This window comes from Brienomyrus brachyistius, chromosome 19, assembly GCF_023856365.1.
Source record: "Brienomyrus brachyistius isolate T26 chromosome 19, BBRACH_0.4, whole genome shotgun sequence".
Lineage (NCBI taxonomy): Eukaryota > Metazoa > Chordata > Actinopteri > Osteoglossiformes > Mormyridae > Brienomyrus > Brienomyrus brachyistius.
In genome coordinates, this window is record NC_064551.1 from 20,790,453 (window position 1) to 20,814,034 (window position 23,582).

Below are 23,582 nucleotides of genomic sequence, written 5' to 3' on the forward strand. Positions count from 1 at the left end.
TGGGCATAATAAGCGTTAGCTTCAGCATTAGCGTTAGCATGACCAGCATCGCTCCCAGAAAGGCCCGCTCTTCCAGAGGCCGACGGTAACACCCACAGGACCTGGAACGTCTTCATTGCCCTGGCTTGGGCCTTTTCCATCACACGCTGTCTGTACTGTTGCCCCGCTGAGCGATTCCACACTTGTGAGGCCCCCAGGAGGTAAAAGTACTCCAGGCTCCATCCACCAGTCTTCCATCCAGGATTTGTTCTTTGTCGATACGAAGCAAAACTGCAAGTTCTTTTTTTTTGCCAGAATTTATATCCCTTCATCTCCTGCTGTTTTCATTTCTATCAAACTATTCTAATTCCCCCCACCCCCCACCTTTCCTCCTGACCCAGCCCCCCTTATCTCCATTGTTTGAGTTGTGGGATTATTTTTTAAAGTGTGTTTGCATATGAATTTATTACATAACGTGAACGTGGACCAGGATCCTCCGACAGCCATATTGTGGCTCAGTTTATTTATGGGAACCCTAGAAAGGGGCCCAATCAGACCCCAGCTCAATTCCTAGTCTCCTACAGGCAGCGTTTTCGCCAGCACTGAAGTCTGGAGGCCTGAAAAGCAGTGGGATGAGCTGGGACTGCCCACTGTGTCACTTACAGAGTCCCCGAGTTTGGGCTTGGGCCCAAGCGGCGGATGCGCGGTAACTCTCCCTTCCACCCTTCAGGCGAGAGCATGACTGTTCTCAACACCGCCGACTGGCCTCCTAGGCTGCAGCGCCCCCTCCTCTGCGCCAAGTATGGACCCTGGTACTGTGCATGACGGCCTGAGGTTGCAGTGCTCCGGGTTCGAGTTTGCAGTGTGTGTGTGTGTGTGTGTGTGCTGGGAAGGACAGGGTCCAGGTACGAGGAATGTCTGCAGATGTCAGGCAGGAATTAGGAACTGGAAATAATTTTTTTAAGGGAACTAGCCTGTTAGAGATAATATTTATCTGTGTGTTTAAGACGGGTTCCTTTCTAACATCGCATCTGAATATTGCTATCAGGGTTTCCCCCAGAAATGTAGCTAAGCTGGAACACTGTCGGGTTTTTTTCTCGCCGATGAAATGACTACAAACCGCCAGTTTCCGTAACCGCGGTGTAACTGCGGCGACTGCCTGTTCCTGGGGCCGCTTGGTTTGTTGTTTTTCCGCGTGACTTTAGCGGTGAGCCGAGCGCTGCCAGTTAGCCGAAAGCGCCGGCGTGGCGGTGTGAGTTTCAGGCCCGGCAGACAGCCGCGTCCTTCAGTCACTGGGGAAAATCCAGGCCGTGTCTGAAACAGGGTGCATGGGGAGCATCGCTGCTCTGAGTGGTCGAGTGACTCCATAGTCGAGGGAGGCAACTGTCTGTGACTCATGCTCTGAGGAGGGTAGCTGTGTGTGACTCCTGTTCTGAGGAGGGTAACTGTGTGTGATTCCTGCTCTGAGGAGGGTAGCTGTGTGTGATTCCTGCTCTGAGGAGGGTAGCTGTGTGTGATTCCTGCTCTGAGGAGGGTAGTTGTGTGTGACTTCTTTCCGATGGGGGTAGCTGTGTGACTCCTGTTCTGAGGGAGGTAGCTGTGTGTGATTCCTGCTCTGGGGGGGGGGTAGCTGTGTGTGACTCCTGCTCTGAAGAGTGACTCTCTGAGGTTTCACTCCGTAACTTTTCTTCCCTTACAGTCAAGACGGAGCCCATGAACAGCGACCCTGCCAGCACCCCCGGAGACGGTGCGCTGGACACCTACGCTGGCTCCGGTAAGGCCCTGGCACGAGGCCCGTCGCCGCAGTCGGGGGGGGGAGATGGGGTGCCATGAGCAGCCCCGATATAGATGGTGGTGAATGTGATTGTGAGCTGATTGTGAGTGTGAGTGCAATGTTTGGGCACCGCTGTCCAATCACCCGACTACAGTCTGGGTCTCCCACGCCTACTGGGACGGTTGTTTAAGCGCCAGCCAGGACTGTTCTGTGCTCTCTGCTCGGTCAAGTACTCTGAGACTGAAACTCATGCTTCGCAGCCGCCCTGCACCTTGGACACTGGGCGTAAGTCCCCACGGAGAACCAGTCATTGTGGCCCCGCACAGACTCACCCTTCCATGGGATTTTTACAAGTGCAGGATGTGTATTTCTGCTGTGTCACAACATGGCGTCTGCCCATTGACTAAAGTGAGCGGGCTCCCCTTCTGAGGACAGATCTAATGCCCAACTGAATCATGGTAGCAGCAGCCATAATGAATCCTAATGATAAAAAGCAGATCTTGGGGTGGAGGGGGCCCCTCCCATCGGGCCCTGTGGCTGAGGCAGAGCCCATATAGTAGCTGACAGGTTTTCCCAGCTGAGCAGTCCGGCGCGGAGGCGGACGCAGAAATTCAAAGGCTGCGGGGTGGATTGCAAACAGATGGGGGCGTCCTGAAGACCCACAGTGAAAGCTGAACCGTAGGCCGCCCGACGGTGCCTTCCGTTGTTCCATGGTCAAACTCTCAACTGTGTTAGGCTCAAGGCCCTCCCCCCTCAAAAGTTGTCATCCCAAATAAAACTGATGTGCATGAATAAATTTTCACATAACATAACAACCAACATGGAGGATTCAGAAATAGACACATTCCTCATTAAAGGTTTGCGTCCAACGTGACAAGGGTATATTTTAACCTACTGAAATTGTAGGTAGACTGTCGTGTCACCCTGGTCTTTCATGGTGGTGTTTGGTCATGGGGGAGGGGTTTGTACTGATGGCAGCACGACCAGTCAGTGTCACACCTCCAGCAGTGAATCACGGGGCCGCTGTGTCAACAGCAGGATTGTGGGTCTTTAGTGTTTTTGATGGCTGGTGACCGGGGTGGGGGGGTTGGACAGGCCACAAGGTTTCGATCCACTCGCCAGATATGCTACCCGTCAGCCGTTTCCGGGTGGGGTTTGGGCGTATTTCACCTCTGTTTCTTACCATTCTTACTATGCAGTATGTGTCACGTCTTTTCGCTTTAAAAACCTCACAGCCACATAGACACAGAAACATGTAGTTTTTTTATGTGTTTTTTTTTTTTACTTCCAGCTGATATTTTAATTGTTTGTCGATTTCACCCCCCTACACAGTGATAACCAGCAGTGGCTACAGCCCCCGGTCCACCCAGCAGTACTCGCCACCCATCTACCCCTCTAAGTAAGTTTGACAGCTGCCACCTGGGAGCTCCCCCCCCCCCCCCCCCCCCACTGCCATCAGTAAGCCCCCCTTACATGCCGTCAGTGCCCCCTTTCTAATTAAAGCCTCCCGCCCTGCCGTTCCATGATATACACACACACACACACACAAAATCTTCACATCATCAAAATAACAGGTTTTTATCATATTTTCAGGACATTTGGTCCCAACAGTGTAATGAATACCAGGACCACACAAACACACACACAAACACACACAAACACACACACATAAGTCATATATTCCTATCATTGTGGGACTCTCTGTTCATTTCTATAGCCAGAAGCATAATCCTAACCTTTACCCTCATAAGTAACCAAACAAACATTTTGTTATTAGTATTATTACATTGTTATACTTGATTGCATTCACAGATTTTCATAAAATTGAGAGTTATATTGTGGGAACCTGAAGAATATTCCCACAAGTTGAAAAGTGACAGGTGTTAACCACCTTGTGGGGACATTTGGTCCCCGTAATATGGTAAATACAAATGCACACACACACACACACACACATGCTTAGTCCATGTATTCATAATTTTATGGGGACTCTCCATTCATTTCTGTAACCGTAATCCTAATCTGAAATATGACACCTTACCCCTACCCAGCCCTAACCTTAACCTTTAGCAACTAAACAAAATACACGACTTTTGGTTGTTTTAGTTTTTTGATTGATACTGATTTTTATACAATTGAGATTATCCTTGTGGGGACTGAAAAAAATGTTCAAAAGTGACAGATTATTATCACATTCTGGAGAAATCTGGTCTGTACAATGTGATTACAAAAACTCACAAATACACACAGGCATACACATGTGGATATACTCAGACATACACACACACACAGATATACACATAGACGTATATACACAGACACGCACATGCAGACATGCCACGCACACGCAGACATGCCCTGCACATGCCCACCCAGACACACCCTTGTGTCACATTGTGAGACCCCACCCCCTTATCCACAGGCCATACCCACACATCCTGTCGGCGCCGGCGGCCCAGTCCATGCAGGCGTACGCAGGCCAGTCCCAGTTCAGCAGCATGCCGCAGTCGTCCGTGTACAGCGCTTATTCCCAGACGGGCCAGCCCTATGGACTCTCCACATATGGTAGGCTTCCACCGACGGCTAACCTGGGGTCAAACACCAGTGCTCTCTGACCGCGGTGGGCACCTCCGGCTCTGCTTGGCTGCTTTATAGATGCAGATATTACTCCTAAGCATCATGGGAAGGAATTATACTAGCTCAGACCTACTTTCTATGGGATGCTCAAACAGCTTATTAATTTCCTGTCTACCACTTACATAACAGCTGTAAATGTACTATTTGCCAAGCTTTTTATGTTGCTTTGGACAAAGGCGTCTGCTAAATTAATGTGAATGTAAATGTTTTTTCAGCAGACTTGGGTGTCATGTTACCAGGCATCAAGACTGAGGGCGGATTATCTCAGTCGCAACCCCCCCTACAGGCCGGGCTGAGCTACAGCCCGGGTTCACCACGCCCCAGCCAGGCCAAACACCTTACTCACCCTATCAGATGCCCGGTCAGACTTCGTAAACGTAGCCATGTGGCAGCATGTTTGTGTGCGGCCCGCCATGTGGGCTGCCTGCTTGTGGTCATGTGACCTCATGCCGCCTCGCTGTCTTGCACCCTCTGCCCCAGGCTCCAGCTTCACCGCCTCTTCGGGCATCTACGCCAGTGGCAACTCCGCATCCAACGCCGCCAACTTCAGCGGCTCCCAGCAGGTACAGTCGGGCCCCGGGGCCACGCCGGCTTTGCACTGCCACCACGAGACCATTATTTCTGCATTCTGGTGGACCAGGGATGGGGACAGCCCCCTCCCTCCATTACAATTGGGAGGCAGACCTTAATGCCCCCCAGGTCCGTGCCCCTGAGTCCCAGCCCAGATCTCTCACCGAGCTATTTCGGTACCCGCTGTCTGACGACTGAATTGATTCACTCATGTTGATACTTCGCAGACAGTGGCTTTTAAACTAGGCACCAGGTATCCGAGGAAAAGCAGGAATGGCCAAAATGGGCCCATAACAGAAAGGAGGACACGAGGGGGAGCGTTTACTGCTCTGCGTGTCCCCGCTGTGACAATGCAGTGACAGCTTTAGGGCTTGTCTATAAAAAAACTCCCTGGCCAGGCCTTCAATAAACCCCCAGCTCACTGATGTTAATTGTTAGCGAAGATTCAGAGGGAGAATCATAAAAGCTTCTCTTCAAAGGCTCGGCTGGTGTGACGTGCACCAGGACACAGTGCTCTCACCCTAAGTGGGGTCTAGAATGCCGTCCTGGGGGGGCGGTTGTGCAATCCTTTTTGGCTAGACTTGTTTGACTCAGACGAGCCGTCATCGCTCTTTGCAGGACTACCCTTCCTACACGGCTTTTGGGCAGAACCAGTACGCCCAATACTACTCAGCCTCCACCTATGGGGCATACGTGACCCACAGCCCTGCCCTGGACGGCACCAGCTCCGCCTCCTCCACCTATCAGCTGCAGGACTCGGTGCCCACCCTGGCAGGACAGGCAGCTGAACTCCACCCAGGTAAGTCCCATCCGCTTGCGGGGCAGGTTCCAGCACCCGGCTTTGAAATGGCGCCCACATGTGGCTGGACTGGAAGCTGCCAAAAGGATGATCAGGACTCGGCACTCTGCACCAGATATTCTATTTTCCTTTACCTTTTTGATCCTTGAGTAACAACATAATGCCACTCCCCACGCACTCACCCTTCCCCCCTGGTGAGGACAGACCCCCCCCCCCCCCCCCCCCCAGAACCAAATTTCAGCCTCCTAACACCAAATCTCCCCCTACAGTCTTGCTCACAAAATACGACCTTCATGGGCAGCAGAGCCATGCTTAGGATTCCCCAGATGGTCCACGTTTTTGCTCTGTTTTTGCTCCCTCCCAGCTCCCTGCCAGATGGTCCACATTTTCGCTCCCTCTCAGTTCCTTGCCAGACGGTCTATGTTTTTGCTCCCTCCCATCTCTCTGCCAGACAGTCTACATTTTCGCTCCCTCCCAGCTTCCTGCCAGACGGTCTACATTTTCGCTCCCTCCCAGCTTCCTGCCAGACGGTCCACATTTTCGCTCCCTCCCAGCTTCCTGCCAGACGGTCCACATTTTCGCTCCCTCCCAGCTCCCTGCCAGACGGTCCACATTTTCGCCCCCTCCCAGCTCCCTGCTGAGCAAAACCGTGGGTTGTCTGGCAGAGAGCTGGGAGGGACTGAAAATGTGGACCGTCTGGGGATCCCTGAGGACCAGGCTGAGAAACACTGGTTGAAGAAATAGTAGTTATTCAGTAAGTTTTAGAAATGAGCTGACTTACTCATGGTGCCTTTCCATCACCTTTGGGAGAGTTCATGATATATGTGTGTTGTGCTCATTTTATACATTGTAACATTTCTTTTCCAGTATAATATTATTGGTTTACTGTTCCATGAATAAGCATTAATGATGCATTATTACATTATTTTAATTATATTCACAATTGCCCCATCCTGAGTTGTTCCCTGCATTGCACCCATAGCCTCCGGGATAGGTTCCAGACCCCCCGCGACCCTTAATAGGACATGCAGTTACATAAAATGGATGGATGGATGGATGGATGGATATTCGCAATCTGTCATCATTTATTTATAATATGTGTCATATTATTAGTTTTATTTAATGTTATATAACTGACAAACAATCACATTGCACTGGGAGACCAGATTTTGCACGTATTTCTTGAAGTGTTTCGGGATTCTGCTGACATAAAGTACTTTGAGTAACATCTGACCTTAGCGATAAAACCCATGAACAGGGAGAGAAATCTAGTCAGGGCATTTCCTAAAGCGATTCTTTGATTTGTCAGAATATATTTGTTTCAGTTCATCTGATCTCTGTATATAAGCTGTTCGGGCGACGGATTCATTATTGGTAAACAGACAAGAAACGTGGATAATTATATCATCGAAACAGCATATCGGAGTGCTTCGGTTATTGTCTTACCGTGATGCTGTCCCTGAGGTATAGCGTCCGAGTGACAGTGGCATCGGCTTCACACGCTGATATATGTGTGTGTGTGTGTGTGTGTATGTGTGTGTGTGTGTGTGTGTGTGTGTGTGTGTGTGTGTGTGTGTGTGTGTGTGTGTGTGTGTGTGTGTGTGTGCGCGCATCAGAATATCCCAGAGCTGGTGCACATTACCATGTTTCTAATGAATGAAAACCAGCTTTGCGTCTGTGGAGGCCGACGGTCGGCGACCCTGACCGCCACGGTCTGCTTTTTCCGATATCCTTTATTTATGTTAAAGCTCTGAGCTGTGATTGGGGGTATCTCCCCCCTTGAGTCAAAGCGGAGCCTAAGAACTCAGTCCATTCCTGCATGTAATGGTTCTTGCTTTTTGCTTCTCCTGTGCTTTTCCTGGCCGCCGTCCAGGCCTCTCATTAAGGCCCCTTATCGTTCTTTTCCAATCACAGACACTTTCCCTCTTCTTCCAAGTCCAGGCCTCAGCCTCGCTCACTGATTGAGACATAACGATACGTGAGCCGGACAGCCGTCTGGTTCCAGTTAGTTCTTTCGGGCACATGTATCGGGGGGGCTCTCAGAAGCTCGGCCTCGGGTGCATGCGTGTTGCATACGTGTGAGTGCATTTCCAGCTCAACAACAAATATTGAATTGTGTGTGGGTGTTTTTTTTTTTTTTTTTACGTCCGTGTGGGCTGGGAACTTATCCCCACTTCCCATGTCCTTAGCGGACTTCGACACCGTGCAGAGCCCCTCTACCCCCATCAAAGACCTGGATGACCGGACCTGCCGGAGCTCAGGTTCGAAGGCCCGTGGTCGGGGGAGAAAGAACAATCCATCGCCCCCCCCAGACAGCGACCTGGAGGTAGGCCCTGAGCAGCACCCCTGAAAGACGGAGACCTGCGCAGACATGCCCCGTATGCCCCCTTTGATATGCATGAAGATAACAAATCCAAACGTTCTTATTTGTAATTGTCCCATATGTTGACTCCTGACTAGCTAGAAAAATGCCTGCCTCTTTGAACTTATGAATATTACCCATTGTAGCCTGTTTATTAGGCTAGCTGTAGTTCTGCCTTGAAAACTTGACGCATCTGTGACACGCATCTGTGTCATCCATACTGTGCTATCTCCTACACATATTTTGTTGCTAAATTTTTGTCCGAATGCCATTGCAAAGGGGCCCTTTTTAATGCAGGGGAATACCATGTGTTTAACGTTTCATGACCACGGTGAGGAATGACGAGCATGCTGACAGCCCGTTCCTCCTCCTTTCCGTAGCGCGTGTTTGTGTGGGACTTGGACGAGACCATCATTGTGTTCCATTCACTCCTCACTGGGTCATATGCACAGAAGTACGGCAAGGTAAGAAAGGGTTCCGGGTAAGATAAAGACAACACACACATCTATAGGGATATTCTGAGGGACACACACACCTACGGGGACATTCTGAGGGACACACATACACACACTTACGGGGACATTCTGAGGGACACACATACACACACTTACGGGGACATTCTGAGGGACACACATACACACAGTTACGGGGACATTCTGAGGGACACACACACACACCTGTGGGGACATTCTGAGGGACACACACACACACCTACGGGGACATTCTGAGGGACACACATCTACGGGGACATGTTGAGGGACACACACCTACGGGGACATTCTGAGGGACACACACACACACACCTACAGGGACATTCTGAGGGACACACACACACACACCTACGGGGACATTCTGAGGGACACACACACACCTACGGGGACATTCTGAGGGACACACACACACACACCTGTGGGGACATTCTGAGGGACACACACACACACCTACGGGGACTTGTTGAGGGACACACACCTACGGGGACATTCTGAGGGACACACACATACACACTTACGGGGACATTCTGAGGGACACACACACTTACGGGGACATTCTGAGGGACACACACACACACCTACGGGGACTTGTTGAGGGACACACACCTACGGGGACATGTTGAGACACACACCTACGGGGACATTCTGAGGGACACACACACACACCTACGGGGACATTCTGAGGGACACACACACACACACCTACGGGGACATTCTGAGGGACACACACACACACACCTACGGGGACATTCTGAGGGACACACACATATACACTTACGGGGACATTCTGAGGGACACACACACATACCTACGGGGACAGCCTGAAGGACACACACACACCTACAGGAAGGAACAGCTTAGGGACAGAAACACCTTGACTGTGTGAAAAATGAAAACGAAGCCGAAAGTTTGTTCGGGCAGTTTAAAGCGAAGTCACAACATGTTCTTGGCAGAAGACTGCTCTCGCTGCAGCCAGATTTTAGGACATGTTTAATTTCTCCTCCAAATGTACCTGCTTTTGACAGCTGCAAATGAGAAAATACCACCCTGTTGTCACTGTGACCCTCTGTAACCCTCCAAACCAAAACACTGCGAGTTGAGCTGTCCAGGTCTTGTCCAATTTAAGAGCCCAGCTGGGTCCTTAGATTAGCTGCCCTAGTGTATGCCTGCAGCGGGCAATGCAGAGACACCTCTCTCAAGAATGTTATACCATTCATCACCCAGTACGTACCTCATTCTTAGGAGGATAACATGTTACGGTTTTATTATGATGGTAGACTAACGGTGTTTAGTCCCACTGAACAGGTGTTTTTTCTCTGTTCATGGGAACACAGAAAATCTTTCTAAACACTCTCCGGGTATATTCTCATTATTTCAGCTTCGCTTAAAGGCAGTCCAGGATTTTTTAAGAGGATTGCAATTTTCCTACACAGCACTTGCCAGTACATTGTGGCGCTGGTTGCTTTTGTCGTTAAGTAATCAAACTTCAATACACGACACAAGTTTTCTTTGCAGGATGCATTTAAAAGAGCAACATCTCAAAGAATCCGACTGTGAGTTAGTCTCTCTCTAACACGAACATATGGATAAATGGTATTACGGAGAACTATTTTCATGCATGAGGTGACATAAGGTTAAATTCTAAAAAATGAAGGTCTGTTTTTTTTAGATAGGATTGTGCTGAAATCAGTGACAGCAGACCCTAGCCCGCAGCTGATTGGTTTAAGTGATTCTTGTCGCGCTCTTTACCGTGACACCTTTGTTCTTTGTCCAGGGGGGGTTTATCTACAGACATCTGGCAGGTTTAGTCTTTCCACGTGCAAAGTATGCTTCTACCCGCATCTAAGGAGGCGTATTGTTCCAGGAAAGGCAACAGCCTAATGTGTAACATCCGAACGGGATCGTCTGAGGACCGAGCTGCTCCACAGCTGGTTTCCGTTTTGTCATTTTCAATCATGTAATGATGCGTTTTATAAAGAGTTTTAATGGGTTCTTCAGAATGTCTTTACACCTAAGCGGTGCCTGACATGAGAGCTTGCCTGAACTTCACCCGTCTGAAACAGAGGAGGGACGGAGAGAGGGGGCGGGGAGAGAGAGAGAGGCAGATGTCTGCAAGATTATTCCTCTAAATGTGATGGCAGAGAGCACTGAGAAGCATGAGAAATGAATAACTGAAATATTCCTGCTTGTATTCAGTTGGAATGTCTGGGAATGTCAGGCCTACTTACGAATTTCTTTAGCAACAAATAAGTTTCAGGGTTGTCAAACTGGTCATGGTCTGTCAGCCCAGTGTGACGTAATGTTCTCTTATTTAATGAGCATTGCAGACCTGGGGGGTGTCATGCGCCTCTTGCAGACCATTCCTTGATAGAAGGTACAAGTATTGATGTTAAAATTACTTTTTTAAACATCGTTGTGGTGCGTTTGCCTGACAGACAGTCTCTCTGCTTCATGCTACATAAAAAATGGTACCTAAGACAGTAAACAGGAACCTCTAAATCACACAGTTGTCTGCTTACTGGCAGCCAGGGAAACACGGTCTTACTGGAGTTATAATCTTGATCGCACTCTGTCCCCCAAATCCTTTTTCATGACACCGACCCACCTAGCACCCCCCCCCCCATTTGCTGCAATGTGATTTGTAGCAACATGAAATCTACATCGCAGAACGGCATGAGTGAAATTGGATGTTGACAACTGACATTAGTCATATGGGGATTATTTTACTGTCCTCCGCTGGTGTTAATGAGAATAGGAGTGAATTGTTAAGTACTGCTTCGTATTGTTGACAATTTACCTTAATTAGTACCTACAGAGGCACATTGATAAGAGCTTATCTTTTTATTATGATCATAAAAATAATTATTATTAGTAGTAGTAGTATTATTACTTGTATATATTATTAATAATGTTATTAATATTTAATTTTTCTTGGCATACCCTTACATCGTCTCATTTACGTTTTTCCCTCTGCCGTTGCATTTCACAAATGGTGAAATCACTTGTGGTGTAAATCATGTTGTTTTGGCCCGGTATTAATGTGTATTTCTGATCGCCTTTTAAACTCGGAGCTCTCGCGTGTCGCCGGGCCCCAAGCCTCTGGCTCATGGCCGCTCACGCTAAAGGCTAAAGGTTTTGTTTTGCATTTTGGCCACACGAGAAAGATGGGGACCTCGCTTCACGCCTCCGGTCTGTTTTCACACCTTAGCTTGTTTTCCCTCATTCCTTCTTCAAGAAATATGGTGACAGCTGTTTCTATTCAGGGTCCGGGTGAGCGCACCCCCGCCCCCCCCCCCCACCCCCGACCCAATCTATTTATGCCATCGCTATGGCGACCACCGCCAGCAAGTTCAAATTGGTTCCTTTGGTATGCACCTCCGCGTTACTGGAACATAGGGGCCTCTGACTCCACGTGGTTACGGATTTCGTTCATTCCTCTAGTCGTTTGGAAGACATCAACTCGGATGTACGTCACCAAAGACATTAAGCGCTCTGTACTAGCAAAGAAGGGCCAAAACAAGACCTTGCACCACAGATGTCATGGTGTTTCCTAAACATAGTCCTGACTTCTCCAACTGCCATTAGTGCATCACTGCCTCATGGCCTGTCCCAATCATAAACCTTTTGAAATTACTATAAAATTGACAGGGGGCGGCGGAGGGGGGGGGGGTCACTCTGTGCTGGTGACATGTCTTCTCCTGGATTTATAATGCTGAAACTGTAGACGCAGCAGAGGGGGTAATTAGCAGCTGCGGGAGTCTGCAAACAGGAAGATTTAAATAGTCCTGGGGGGGTGGTTGGGGGGGGGGGGGAGGTGTCCATGCGCATGTCCGTGGCCTGGTCTCAGCATGAATGAAATGGAGGGGATCTTTGGGCTCGTTGGCAGCAAGTGTCGGGGGAGGGGGGTTGGCGGATGCAGGCGGGGGGTTTCTATTCTGGACTGCTGACGGGGGCATCGGATCACGGGGCCTGGCATCTGACCTGCATGCCGACCGGTCGCGGATGATGATGATTTTTGCAGCTGAGGGCCATTTGGCCACGAGAGGCCTGACGGGCCGCGACACGAGGAGCCCGTCTGTCATCACCCGCCAGTGCCACAGCGCCTGGCCCGGCCTCCTCGGTTCTGCCGCTCCTTAGCCTGGATTATCCGCCTTCCTGATAAGGCAGGCGCTTCATTAAGAATCCACGTGTCGCCATATTGGACAGAATCTCCCACAGCTTGAGGACGAGCAGAGCCAAACTACAAGATTATGCGTTTATGTGGATTTAAGAGACATTTGTTCTGACGGCAGGGTCCATTTGGCAGAGACACGTAGGATAGTTACCCCTAGTTAGCATTACACTTCCCAGACAGTCCTTGGTAAATCAGTGTGTCTCAGAACTGTGCCGTTTAATACATTTCTTGCACATTCCTAACCTGGCGCTCTCATGAACATGGCCGACTCTTTCAGGACCCTCCCATGGCTGTCACCTTGGGGCTGCGCATGGAAGAGATGATTTTCAACTTGGCTGATACTCATCTGTTCTTCAATGACCTGGAGGTGAGCGACACCCTCAGTAACTGCCCATTCTATCTATGTCACGTGACCACGCAGTCAGTCATGTGACCATATCATTAAACACATTGATCATGGGTAATGCTCACTATTCACATATCCACTCACTATTGCCTGTATAGGAAGATCTGTGTAGTATATAAGAAATAAGTGAAACAAATTTCAGACATGACGTTCCAATACTACTTTAGCATTCTACAAAATACTAATTCTACTAAATTACAAAATACAAGAGAAACTGAGTAAATGACTGAATATTGATATGTATGTATGAGATTTATTGAGCATTAGTTTACTAATTATTTAAAATCTGAAATGTCTTTGCAGAGATCACTAATATCTCTAGTGTACATTTAGTGTACAGTAAAATCCACAGTGCATTGTGGGTATTTTATTTTGCACTCTACTGAGCCAAATTTGTCATTGAGAATTCAAACAGCAGTACTACTTAACTCTATTATACACCATTTAGAGAGTATGAAGCAATTTTGAATACAGACCATCTTTCAGCTATCCCGTTTGACTATCCTGTACTTCCCTTTGTTGCCGATGGTGAGTCACACTGAAAACTTATTGTGCTGAACTGGTAGGAGGAAAAAAACACTTAATCTGTGAACATAACTGTGAGCTAAACAGAGAAAAAAAACCTTGCGCTCGGCGTTGTGTAAACATTATGCTTTGTTAGCGCACAAGATTTATGCCTGAAATTTAGTTTGGGGGTGCGAACCAGTTGATACATTCCCCTGTAATTAGACCCACGAGGAAGGATGCACTTTGATCGCAGTTCCAGTGACGTGATGCATTCGAGGAACTTAGCAGCTGAATGCAGACTCTCAAATGATTCTCACAGTAGCTGGCATTTAACCGTGTTAAATACTGCCCTGGATTCACTGTTTTAAAGTAGCCTTGGGGCAGTATGAGGATTACACTTCCTCAAACTGCCACCACCCCCCACAGCTCTAGCAGGATGATTGACAGGCTGGCTAATAACGACACAGTGTTGGTTTAGCTGCTCAGGCGCTTGGTTATTCTGATGGGGAGCAAATTAACTCTGTGCCGCCCTTTGTTTAGCTAGTGCCCGTCTCTAGCTGAGACTGAGCGGGGGGGGGGGGGCAGCCTCCTATTTGACAGCGGGTTTGAGGTTCCCTTCCTTCTCCCAACATGCCGTGTTCAGTCGCGTTCAGGCCTGTTTCGTCAGGGCCAGCGTTTTGGCGTGGATATGCTGCCCCTGTCTGGTTTGAGCCTGACTCACTGCTGGTAACCCGATATAGGCCTCAGGCTGCCAAAGCTCAGCAGGGGCCTGGCTGGGTGGTGGTGGTGGTGGGGTCACCTGGGGTCTCCTAGTCCCCGCAGAAGAAACGCTTCCCAGACTGACAGGCGACTTTACCTTGCAGGAATGCGACCAGGTCCACATCGACGACGTGTCGTCTGACGACAATGGCCAGGACCTCAGGTGAGAAATCCGCAGAGCTGCGGCTCATCCAAAACGTTTGATGCATGCTGTTTGATAAAGAGCAAGTGTTAATGCACAGAAAATACTGTTCTCACGTATTTTATCGAAGAGTTATTTCTTATGCACTCTTGTTTGTTGTTTTATGTCATAAAGTAACTTTGATGTATTAACTAAAAAGTAAAAACAAGTAAAAAAAAAAAAAAGTATTAAAATGACATGCATGTTAGTATTTATTTGTAAAGGGATTTAGGCAATCTAAGTCTAACAGCATTAAAATAAAACATCATTATTATTATTATTATTGACAGTACTTACAGTTTTGCAACTGATGGCTTCCATGCAGCTGCAACCAGCGCTAATCTCTGCCTAGCAACGGGCGTGAGAGGTGGGGTGGACTGGATGAGGAAGTTGGCATTTCGCTACCGAAGAGTAAAAGAGTTGTATAGCACATACAAAAACAATGTTGGGGGTAAGCTCTCGCGTGCCTGTATTAGTGATGACTAGGGGTCGCGTAGCATATCCTAGAACCGCGTCATTGACGGTTGCTATGGATAGGTTCTAGGATGATCACACGTGGGACCAAAGATGCAGACGCGGGTTTAGTTACTTGGTATAGCAGTTCAGGCTAAAAATTAATGTGTTGAAAGTCAGGCTCAGAAGCAGCTATCAGCAGTGCCAGACCGTGTATCGTAGCCGAGGACGTCCCTGGGTTTAATGCACTTAGCTATGTGGCCCAAAGTGAATTTTGCAGCAGATTTAGGAAACACCCATTCATTAAGCCCAGGGACGTCAAACCCTGGTTCGTAATTAGAGTCGAGATTCACCTGTGTTCAATGTTTTAATGTTTTCTACATCTGTTGCTAGAAATCGAAGAGCATTTCCCGGTTTATTTTTAGCGGGCTGTATGTACTTGCGTTTCCCTTAACGTACCGCTATCGGTAACTTCGGAAGCCTAAGTTACTAGGCGTAGCAGTGGTGTACATGATGCCTTTCTGGTCGGAGGGCGTAAGCCAGCTCTGACCGGCCCTGTTGTGATCCAAAGGTTTACTCGGACCAGCCAAGCGGGACGCGTGGCTGCAGCTTCGGGCTGAAGTTGAGGCCCTTACAGACTCGTGGCTCACCAGCGCACTCAAGTCCCTGTCCATCATCAGCTCCAGGTAGATGGGAGATGAATATAACATCTGGCTTGGTTGATATCAGCAGAGGTCCTAACCCTGTCTCCCTTCTGCAGGAGTAACTGTGTCAATGTGTTGGTGACGACGACTCAGCTCATACCGGCGCTGGCAAAAGTGCTGCTATATAGTCTGGGCAGCGCCTTTCCCATCGAGAACATTTACAGCGCCACCAAGATCGGTAAGGAGGCCGCCGCATGCTGGCACGGCTCACGTCCTTGGCCCCATGGCCGGGGCGCCAGAGGTTTTGTTTGTCTTTCCACTTAAGCATTAAAAGAGGAATCCGCTCCACAGTTTATGGTTTGTGCCTCATCAATCTCTGTAACTCAGAGAGGACAGTGGGTGGCGTGACGGTTAAGGATCCTGGGACGGAAATGTTGCCAGTTCAAATCCGGCAAGACTCTCCCTGGGGGGCTTAAATTCTAAACTGGCAGCTGTATGAATGAGTTTAATGTTGAGTTAAAGTGTCTGCTGTGAAATTAAATAATAGTGCAAAATAACTGCATGTCCAGCTATGTCTAATGACAAGCCGCCCAGGGGATGTCCGTCCGTTTCTCTGCCGGTTATGTGGTGGTTACCATGACTACTGCTTACCGAGTGACACACAGCAGCAAGACACCACAGGGGCTTTGTAAGGATATGCTGAAAGTCTCCATTTGTACTGAAGTGCATTTAAAACGGGGGAAACTCAAAACATGTTTGGTATCAAAAACCAGACTAGCAGGAGGCTTAAGAAGTCATAACGTTCTACAGACTCAACAACATTTTTAAAATGTCGTCTCAGTACTAAGAAACAAAATTAAAATCACTCAATTTCATAGTTTTCCTGTTTTTTTCTTTCTGTTTCTCATTTGTGAGGAATGAGATAATCACCCAGAGAAAATAACAGCACTTTGTTGAACAAATGCTCAGTTACATCAGTGCATCTGTCATATTTTCCTTGTCTTTGACAGTCTGAAAGTGGCACAGTGAGTTCGTCCTGCCTTATGCAAACAGGATAACATGTATGTGGAGGGGGGGGGGGGGCATTAATAGCCACATTCGGGCTTCTTACCGTACACTTTCAGAAGGTCAAATGTCACATCTCTCCCTTTGTGGGGGGGGTGCCATCTGTGTTTACTGTTGCCATCCCATTTGAGAAAAACCCATCTCTTCTCATTTGAAGCCTGTGCAAATGGAAAAGGTTAAGCAGTGCGTTGTTTTTCCAGGAAAAGAGAGCTGTTTTGAGCGTATAGTGTCCAGGTTTGGCACTAACATAACATATGTTGTCATTGGCGACGGGCGGGATGAGGAGCAGGCGGCGAGCCAGGTAAAGATCCAGCTGAACTCTTCCTTGTTTATCTTCCAGGGAAAGAGAGTTGCTTTGAGCGCATTATGCAAAGGTTTGGCAGAAAAGTAGTGTATGTTGTTATTGGTGATGGTGTGGAAGAGGAGCAGGCCGCCAAAAAGGTAAACCATTCTGCGGAATGCTGGTGTGCCGTACATAGTGGCAAGCTTTGACCTCTGTCCTCGCCGACGCCAGCGCTCACCGCCAATAGAGACCGCACTGCCAGATTCGCCAGGGTCTCCTCAGCATGCAGAAACCCCTCCTCTTGGTCACATCCCCAAGTTAGCGCATAGCTACTTATATAATGCACATACAAATCAATACGTTTTACATAAACTGGCCTTTTAACAATTATTGTGTTATCTTCATGCTATACTAATCACTTAGTTTCCATACAAGTTCATATTCAAAAATGATGCGGTACACCATGGACCGCAGAACCGGTGCGGGTCACATGAGCTACATTAATGTACTGCAAACCGATTAAAAGTCACACCATATTTGTCCACATTAATCAGATGCAAGTACTGTTTACCTCATATTATTGGCATTTTAATTGATTTAATGCAAAAACTGTTTCCAACACGTCTCAGATGCTCAGTATAGAAAATCCATGCCCTGATAAAACGACTCCAAGAGCTAATTAACATACTAAATACAACATTTTATTAATTATCTGGGGTTGTCATCCCCCCCCCCTCCAAAAAAAAGAGCACACAGCCAGCATGTATAAGGAAGAGGGCCTCACCAGGCAACACACATCATCCTCCCGAGAGCCTTGTTGAAATCTGTGCCGCGGTGTCTATTGTGAGATTGGCATAGAGCTGTGATATAGCGCCTTTGCTCTGAGCGACCTGACAGGCTCTGCCTTTTGCTGTCACCGAGCACACACCCCCTCAGTGTGCTGGGGGAAAAACAACACAGGGTGATGGACTTGGCCTAAACAGCAAGTTATGAACCCTATCCGGCCCAGTTTCTGTGGTTTAAACGTCTGTTCCTCATAAGACGGTTTTTGAAACTCAATACAACTAAAATCCCCGATGCTTAAAGTTTGTGTTTATGTCACCATGTGTTGATTCTGGTCTTGGCCTTGAACAATGAAGAAGCTTATACCCGTTATAATGGACCCAGCAGAGGAATGGTGCAATCCTGTTTTGTTAGTGTTGCAGGAACATTAAAAATATACAGTATGCTGTAGCTGTAATGTCCATATGCTGTGTGTGTGACTGTCCTGTAGATGCCGGCCTTACGACTCCTCTGGTTTCGTCCTGTTTTTCCCCACGGGTGGTGGGACATTTTGGCTCCTAGGTTTGCATGTGTGAGTTTGCAGTGCTTTTTTGTGAATGGGTTGGGGTGGCACCCACCTTGCATGATGAAGGGGGGTGGAAGAGCCCCTGACTCAGAGCCTAATTGCTGTTTGTCCTCCTGTCCCAGCACAACATGCCGTTTTGGAGAATATCGAGCCACTCCGACCTGCTGGCACTGCACCAAGCACTGGAACTAGACTACTTGTAATTGTATCATAAAGCTGGAAGCTCCCTTTTTTATATATTTAAAACAGTACACTGCAACTACTTTTTTTTTCTTGTCTGTGATTTTGAACCCCTGGCCTCCACGAACTGTTTCGAGAAGACGAGGACTCAACTTCTAAGCAGGAGTTACAGAAGGAGATCCTGGTGTGTGTCGGACCCCCCCCCCCCCACCCTGTTCAAGGTCTCCTTCTCAGTGTTTGTATCCTTCCCAGGAGAGGTGTGATAGGCACTGCTCAGTAGATGACGTGAAATTCCCCCCCCCCCCCCCCCCCATCGCTTCCTGGAGAGATTCTAGTGCTTTTGCCATGGACTCCAATCCCCAGGGCTTCAAAACAAAACTAGCCCCCGTTATTCTCATCCCAGCTTATACCGCACCTGCCTACCGACTTACCTACCTGCCCCAGCGAAACTAGTGATAGAGCTGCACAGAGTATGACAATCAAGTCTAGATTTACCATTTTGTGTAAATTATTTTACAGTTACTAGTTTAATGTGGACGTGGACAAGTTTGGAAATTAAGACTTAATTTTATCTCTTTTGTAAGTTTCTGCAGAGAACGTGCATAATGATTTGTTGTGCCTTAAAGTGTGTTCATTGTAATTTTGTTTTTAAGAACATGTAGATTTAAAAAAAACAAAAAAAAAAAAAAACATCTTTGTGATAATTTTTTTTGACCAAATTTGCTGAGTGTGAGGTTGGCGGTTCTGGATGCTGAGCCGTCGAGCCCTTGGCTGAAGCCAGATGGAAAAATAAAGCGGTTTGAGTTAATTTGCTTCTTTCTTCAGCATTCGGGGAGCTGAAGACTGTCAACAGCAGTCACTGGAGTGATACTGCATGGTGGTATGGCTTCAGGGACAGCAGTGCCACAACACATCCACGCCCTGCACTTATTTAAAAGAAAAACAGTATCACTGCCGGTATTCTTTGTGACATCCAGAGAAAAATGGACACACCTAACAGTTATTGAGAACCATGACCCAGAGCAACAGAAAACCAGTCCGTCAAAACCATACAGCGGACACTCTGTCCCGTCCCAAACCGTTTCTTTAGTTGACACCATATACCTTATTTTTAAATCCCACTGTGTCACAGCAAGGTAAGTAATTACATCACTTATGCATCCAGCTTTAAATAGTTTGTTGTAGGAACTCTTACTGCCACAATATTCAGAAGTGCTGGAACTACTGCTTTTGTAAGGTTACTGTCATAAGATTGCACAGCACAGCGGTCAGAGGGTGGCTTGAGCTGGGTGGTTAGGGACTGCGGCAGCTACAGATCGTTTGTAGGACAGGCGATTGGTAAAAACGTCCACCCGCCGAGGAAAGAGAAGTCAGTGGCTGCCCTAAGTGTACAAAATAAATGGCATTCTCAAATTACAGTTTGGCTATGACGTCTTATTGTTCATGTTCATCTAGAAAAAGTTGGAGTACGAAATATTCTCATTTCTTCTAATCTTTTGACAAAGTTATACATGTGACCACGTTTAATTTTTTCCCCGATTATATCGAACTCAATAGACAGCGGTGATCCAGAACAGCCCTATCCTACACTTCTCATGTTGGCTACTAATGAACACTTGCATGTCTAAGGCAGGGTTTGAACGTGATTTCTTCCTTGACCAGCTTTAAAGTTCAAAATGAACTAAATCATTTAAATGTACCAGCGAAACACTGGAAACGCAACAAAAACAATTCTGATGGCAAGACATCTGTAAGTTTTGCACACTAATCGTGAGGAAGTTCCCATGAGCCATGTGTCTACAAAAACATAAAATCGGAGGAATAGTCCAATTGAGCTTCGTAGGGGCTACTACGCCCCCCCCAGGCTGCACTCGGGTTTCACGTATGTGTGCACGGGGTTTTTATGCCTTCATGTCACACAGGGTTCAGCACTTTGATGAACTGGTTACCATTAAGTGTGCAGCTGGCACCCAATGCAGGCCAATTCCCTGCCTTGTGCCCTATGCTGTGTGGGACTAACTGCAGGGGCTTGTGCATGACCTGCACTGCATTAGCGGCTGCAAGACAGATGGCTACAGATACAGCTAACCAGAGATTCCAGGGAGAAGCCATCACCTTAAACTGAATTACCGTCTGACATTATAAAACCCATCATGGAAAATTCAAACTGAAGTCACAGCTTAATGCCAGTTAAACAGACAAACCACTTAGTTAAAAATCAGAATGTGTATTATAAAAACACAAATTTACCTCACGCAAATGCACTCCAAATTTAAAGATGTAATTACGGCAACCTACTGTCCATGCTTACAGGCACTGTCTGCCGTTAATGCACCACTAAAAGCATTTTAACACTGCAGATCTCCCGGCCCGTAGAATCCTCTCCCAAAAGACCACACAATCAGCTTCATTCCAAAGGCTTTTATTCACATCTTATTTCTTAGCCTTGAAATATTCCTCGATGACGTCCTTGGCTTGGGACTCCTTGCCGTAATCCTAGGAAGGGGGGGGGGGATAAAAATTCAAAACAGAGCTCAAAACACCCAAGTGAGCTCAGCACAGTAAGAGGTTCTTTCACAGGCTGATGTTCAGAACCACATAGAGAACTATTTTTTTTTTATGGTCACTGTACATGAAACCCTGGCATCAGCTCCCAATATTGTATACAAGATAAACCGAGTACCTCAAGGTCATAAATGCAGTACCTCACAAGCCATGTCACCAGACTACAGGACATATTATACCCCATACCCTTACCGACCTATACCCAAAAGCAGAACAGGAAACAAGCCCCGCCCAATGTAGCTGACATCAGACCTCACGCCTCACCTTGACGACAACGCAGCTGCAGCCCACCACCTTGCGGGGCTTGCCTTCCCTGTCGATCTTGCAGAGCCCAACCCATTCACCAAGCTTCTTGTTGTCATCAACCTGTGGGAGGAAGTCAGCATATCAGCAACACTGGCAAAGGAAGGGTTCGGGGACCAACTCCATACGAGCTGCGTCTCAGGAATAATTGGGTAACGATGGCAGTTCTCCTCACCGATCTCAGTAGAGGGAGCCAAGTTATCATCATAGATGCAGCAAATTAATTCACCTATTTACACTGGACGAGACACCTTTGCAACTGGCGTAAACAATGCTATTCTTTACCCCGGTATTACTACTAGCCAATCAGACGTACTGAATTAGGCACTGTCCACCCCATGTCTCATACACAGCTTAGAGATACAAGGCTTACCTTGATGAGGTTGATCTGGTGTTCAGCACACAGAGCTTCCACCAGCTTTACGTACATGGGCTCATCGCAGTTGGCAGCAAGTACACAGAGGTGGGCCTGCCGCCTGCACGCAAAGACAGATCTGGTAACTCACCCCAACCGTGAAGCGATTTCACAGGCAAGCTAACCTCCCAAGCGCTGCAAATTAACTGATTTACTACTCGTTACAGATCTCAGACACTTTGGGTAACGATGGCAGTCCTCCTCACACTTTTTCAGTAGAGGGAGCCAAAAATATCATCACAGATACAGCGATGAGTAGTCAAGACACCGGCGAACCATGCAGGCAAGGAGGACGGCCCAAACAAAGCACCGCGGTACAGGATGCCGGCGCGCACACGTACTTGTCCAGGGCTTTGGCGGCTTCACGGATCCCGCGGGCCAGACCGTCATGGATAAGTGCGGTCTTGAGCACTTCCGGGAGAGCGGTGTTGACATCCATCACACCTCCGGCTGCGATGCTTTGATAAAAAAAAAAAAGTGGAAGAATGAGCGATGCAACGTGCAACAGACTTTTAAACAAACCATGCCGAGACCACGGCCTCATCAGACAACGGCTATCACTCATGATTAAGAGTGAAGGGGTATCCGACTAAAGAATAAAAATCATCATTGCAATGCCGTGACAATGAACACCTGCTTGTTTACTACGCATACCATTCGGCTGCAAGGTAGGAAGGGCTCCGCATGACCATACCCGGTTTTCAAAATGTTAAAAAACAAAATGCAACATTACAGAACCAACACAACATTTAAGAAGACGTCGCCGCTTGAAAATTACAGCTGAGCTGGCAAGTTTAAAGAAAGCGCCATTCCCCACATAACTTATAACTAGCTACTAGAAGACCTAACGAAACAGTCACACTTACCCTTCCTCGGCCATTGTGATTTATCGATGGATGCTGGACCTAAAGTTCTAAAATAGAACCACAGATGGGGAGTTTTATTGACCATAGCAATGTATCAATTTATACGACCGCGTTAAAAAGGCAGATGTTTTGTAATTTTTCATGATTCCACCAGACATCTAAGAAAACTCACCCAGACCTCCTTTCTGATAGCGGGGAAAGAGGACGTCATTTCGGCGACGTAAGTCATTTAAATTCAAAAGGACCCCACCATATAGGGTTACCATTGAAATGCCTGCAAAACCATCCAAACACGGTTTTACTTTTAACATTAATTATTTTCAGTTATATTTATATGCGGTTACATAAAATATGCTGTTGATATCGTATACCAATTTTGGTGGAATATCAAACGATTTTTATTTTTACGTAAAATTTAATACGTTTTTAACACACGAGTATAGTACCCTGTAGTTACCACATGGGGGAGTACAGACCTGCATTTAAGAATTCAGTTTTAATAACCGGGACTATTAAGGGCCATGACCGGATATTTCATTGCACAAGAGGATGTATTTGCCGGAGCTCCTAAAACATTTTATTTCTGGGGAATCTAACCACAGTATAGTTTCGTTCGGGGATTATTATTGTGTAATTAAATTTTATATAGGCTTGTTTTATTACTTATTTTACAAATCTTAAAATATTTGCCGTTCTACATCATCATTTGAAATTTGCAGCTTTCATTTTTCTTGTGTCATGTATTATTTTAGCCAAGTCAGCTGCTTAAATATGTTATCTGACTTTAAGAACTTAAAAATTTCACAAGAAGCCTACTTCAC

At 47.3% G+C, this 23,582-nt stretch overlaps 2 protein-coding genes and 2 non-coding genes across 4 annotated transcripts in view; 1 reads left to right on the top strand and 3 right to left on the bottom strand.

The window, feature by feature from the left end:
- Nucleotides 1-19,420, top strand: part of eya4 (EYA transcriptional coactivator and phosphatase 4) — a 49,409-nt gene extending 29,989 nt beyond the window's left edge. The window contains 18 exon segments of the mRNA XM_048985225.1: nt 710-744; nt 746-779; nt 1,679-1,753; nt 3,086-3,152; nt 4,176-4,318; nt 4,609-4,689; nt 4,692-4,751; nt 4,871-4,953; nt 5,579-5,759; nt 7,949-8,085; nt 8,502-8,585; nt 13,064-13,153; nt 14,563-14,621; nt 14,930-15,090; nt 15,664-15,778; nt 15,853-15,974; nt 17,142-17,242; nt 18,555-19,420. Of these exon segments, the coding sequence (XP_048841182.1) occupies nt 710-744; nt 746-779; nt 1,679-1,753; nt 3,086-3,152; nt 4,176-4,318; nt 4,609-4,689; nt 4,692-4,751; nt 4,871-4,953; nt 5,579-5,759; nt 7,949-8,085; nt 8,502-8,585; nt 13,064-13,153; nt 14,563-14,621; nt 14,930-15,090; nt 15,664-15,778; nt 15,853-15,974; nt 17,142-17,242; nt 18,555-18,635 (1,709 nt within the window). The 3' untranslated portion in view covers nt 18,636-19,420.
- A 1,598-nt stretch (nt 19,421-21,018) lies between these two features.
- On the bottom strand, nt 21,019-23,004 carry rps12 (ribosomal protein S12). The gene is made up of 6 exons (XM_048985226.1): nt 22,934-23,004; nt 22,762-22,808; nt 22,237-22,353; nt 21,854-21,956; nt 21,442-21,543; nt 21,019-21,108 (listed from the first exon to the last, which is right to left on the bottom strand). Exons 2-6 carry the CDS (start codon nt 22,773-22,775, stop codon nt 21,046-21,048), a joined length of 399 nt encoding a protein of 132 aa, XP_048841183.1. The 5' UTR covers nt 22,776-22,808; nt 22,934-23,004; the 3' UTR covers nt 21,019-21,045.
- LOC125715288 (small nucleolar RNA SNORD100) lies at nt 21,613-21,695 on the bottom strand. Its single transcript, XR_007384000.1, has one exon. It is a non-coding gene; the product is annotated as a small nucleolar RNA SNORD100 (small nucleolar RNA).
- On the bottom strand, nt 22,060-22,143 carry LOC125715289 (small nucleolar RNA SNORD100). The gene has a single exon (XR_007384001.1). It is a non-coding gene; the product is annotated as a small nucleolar RNA SNORD100 (small nucleolar RNA).
- Nucleotides 23,005-23,582: the final 578 nt, after the last annotated feature.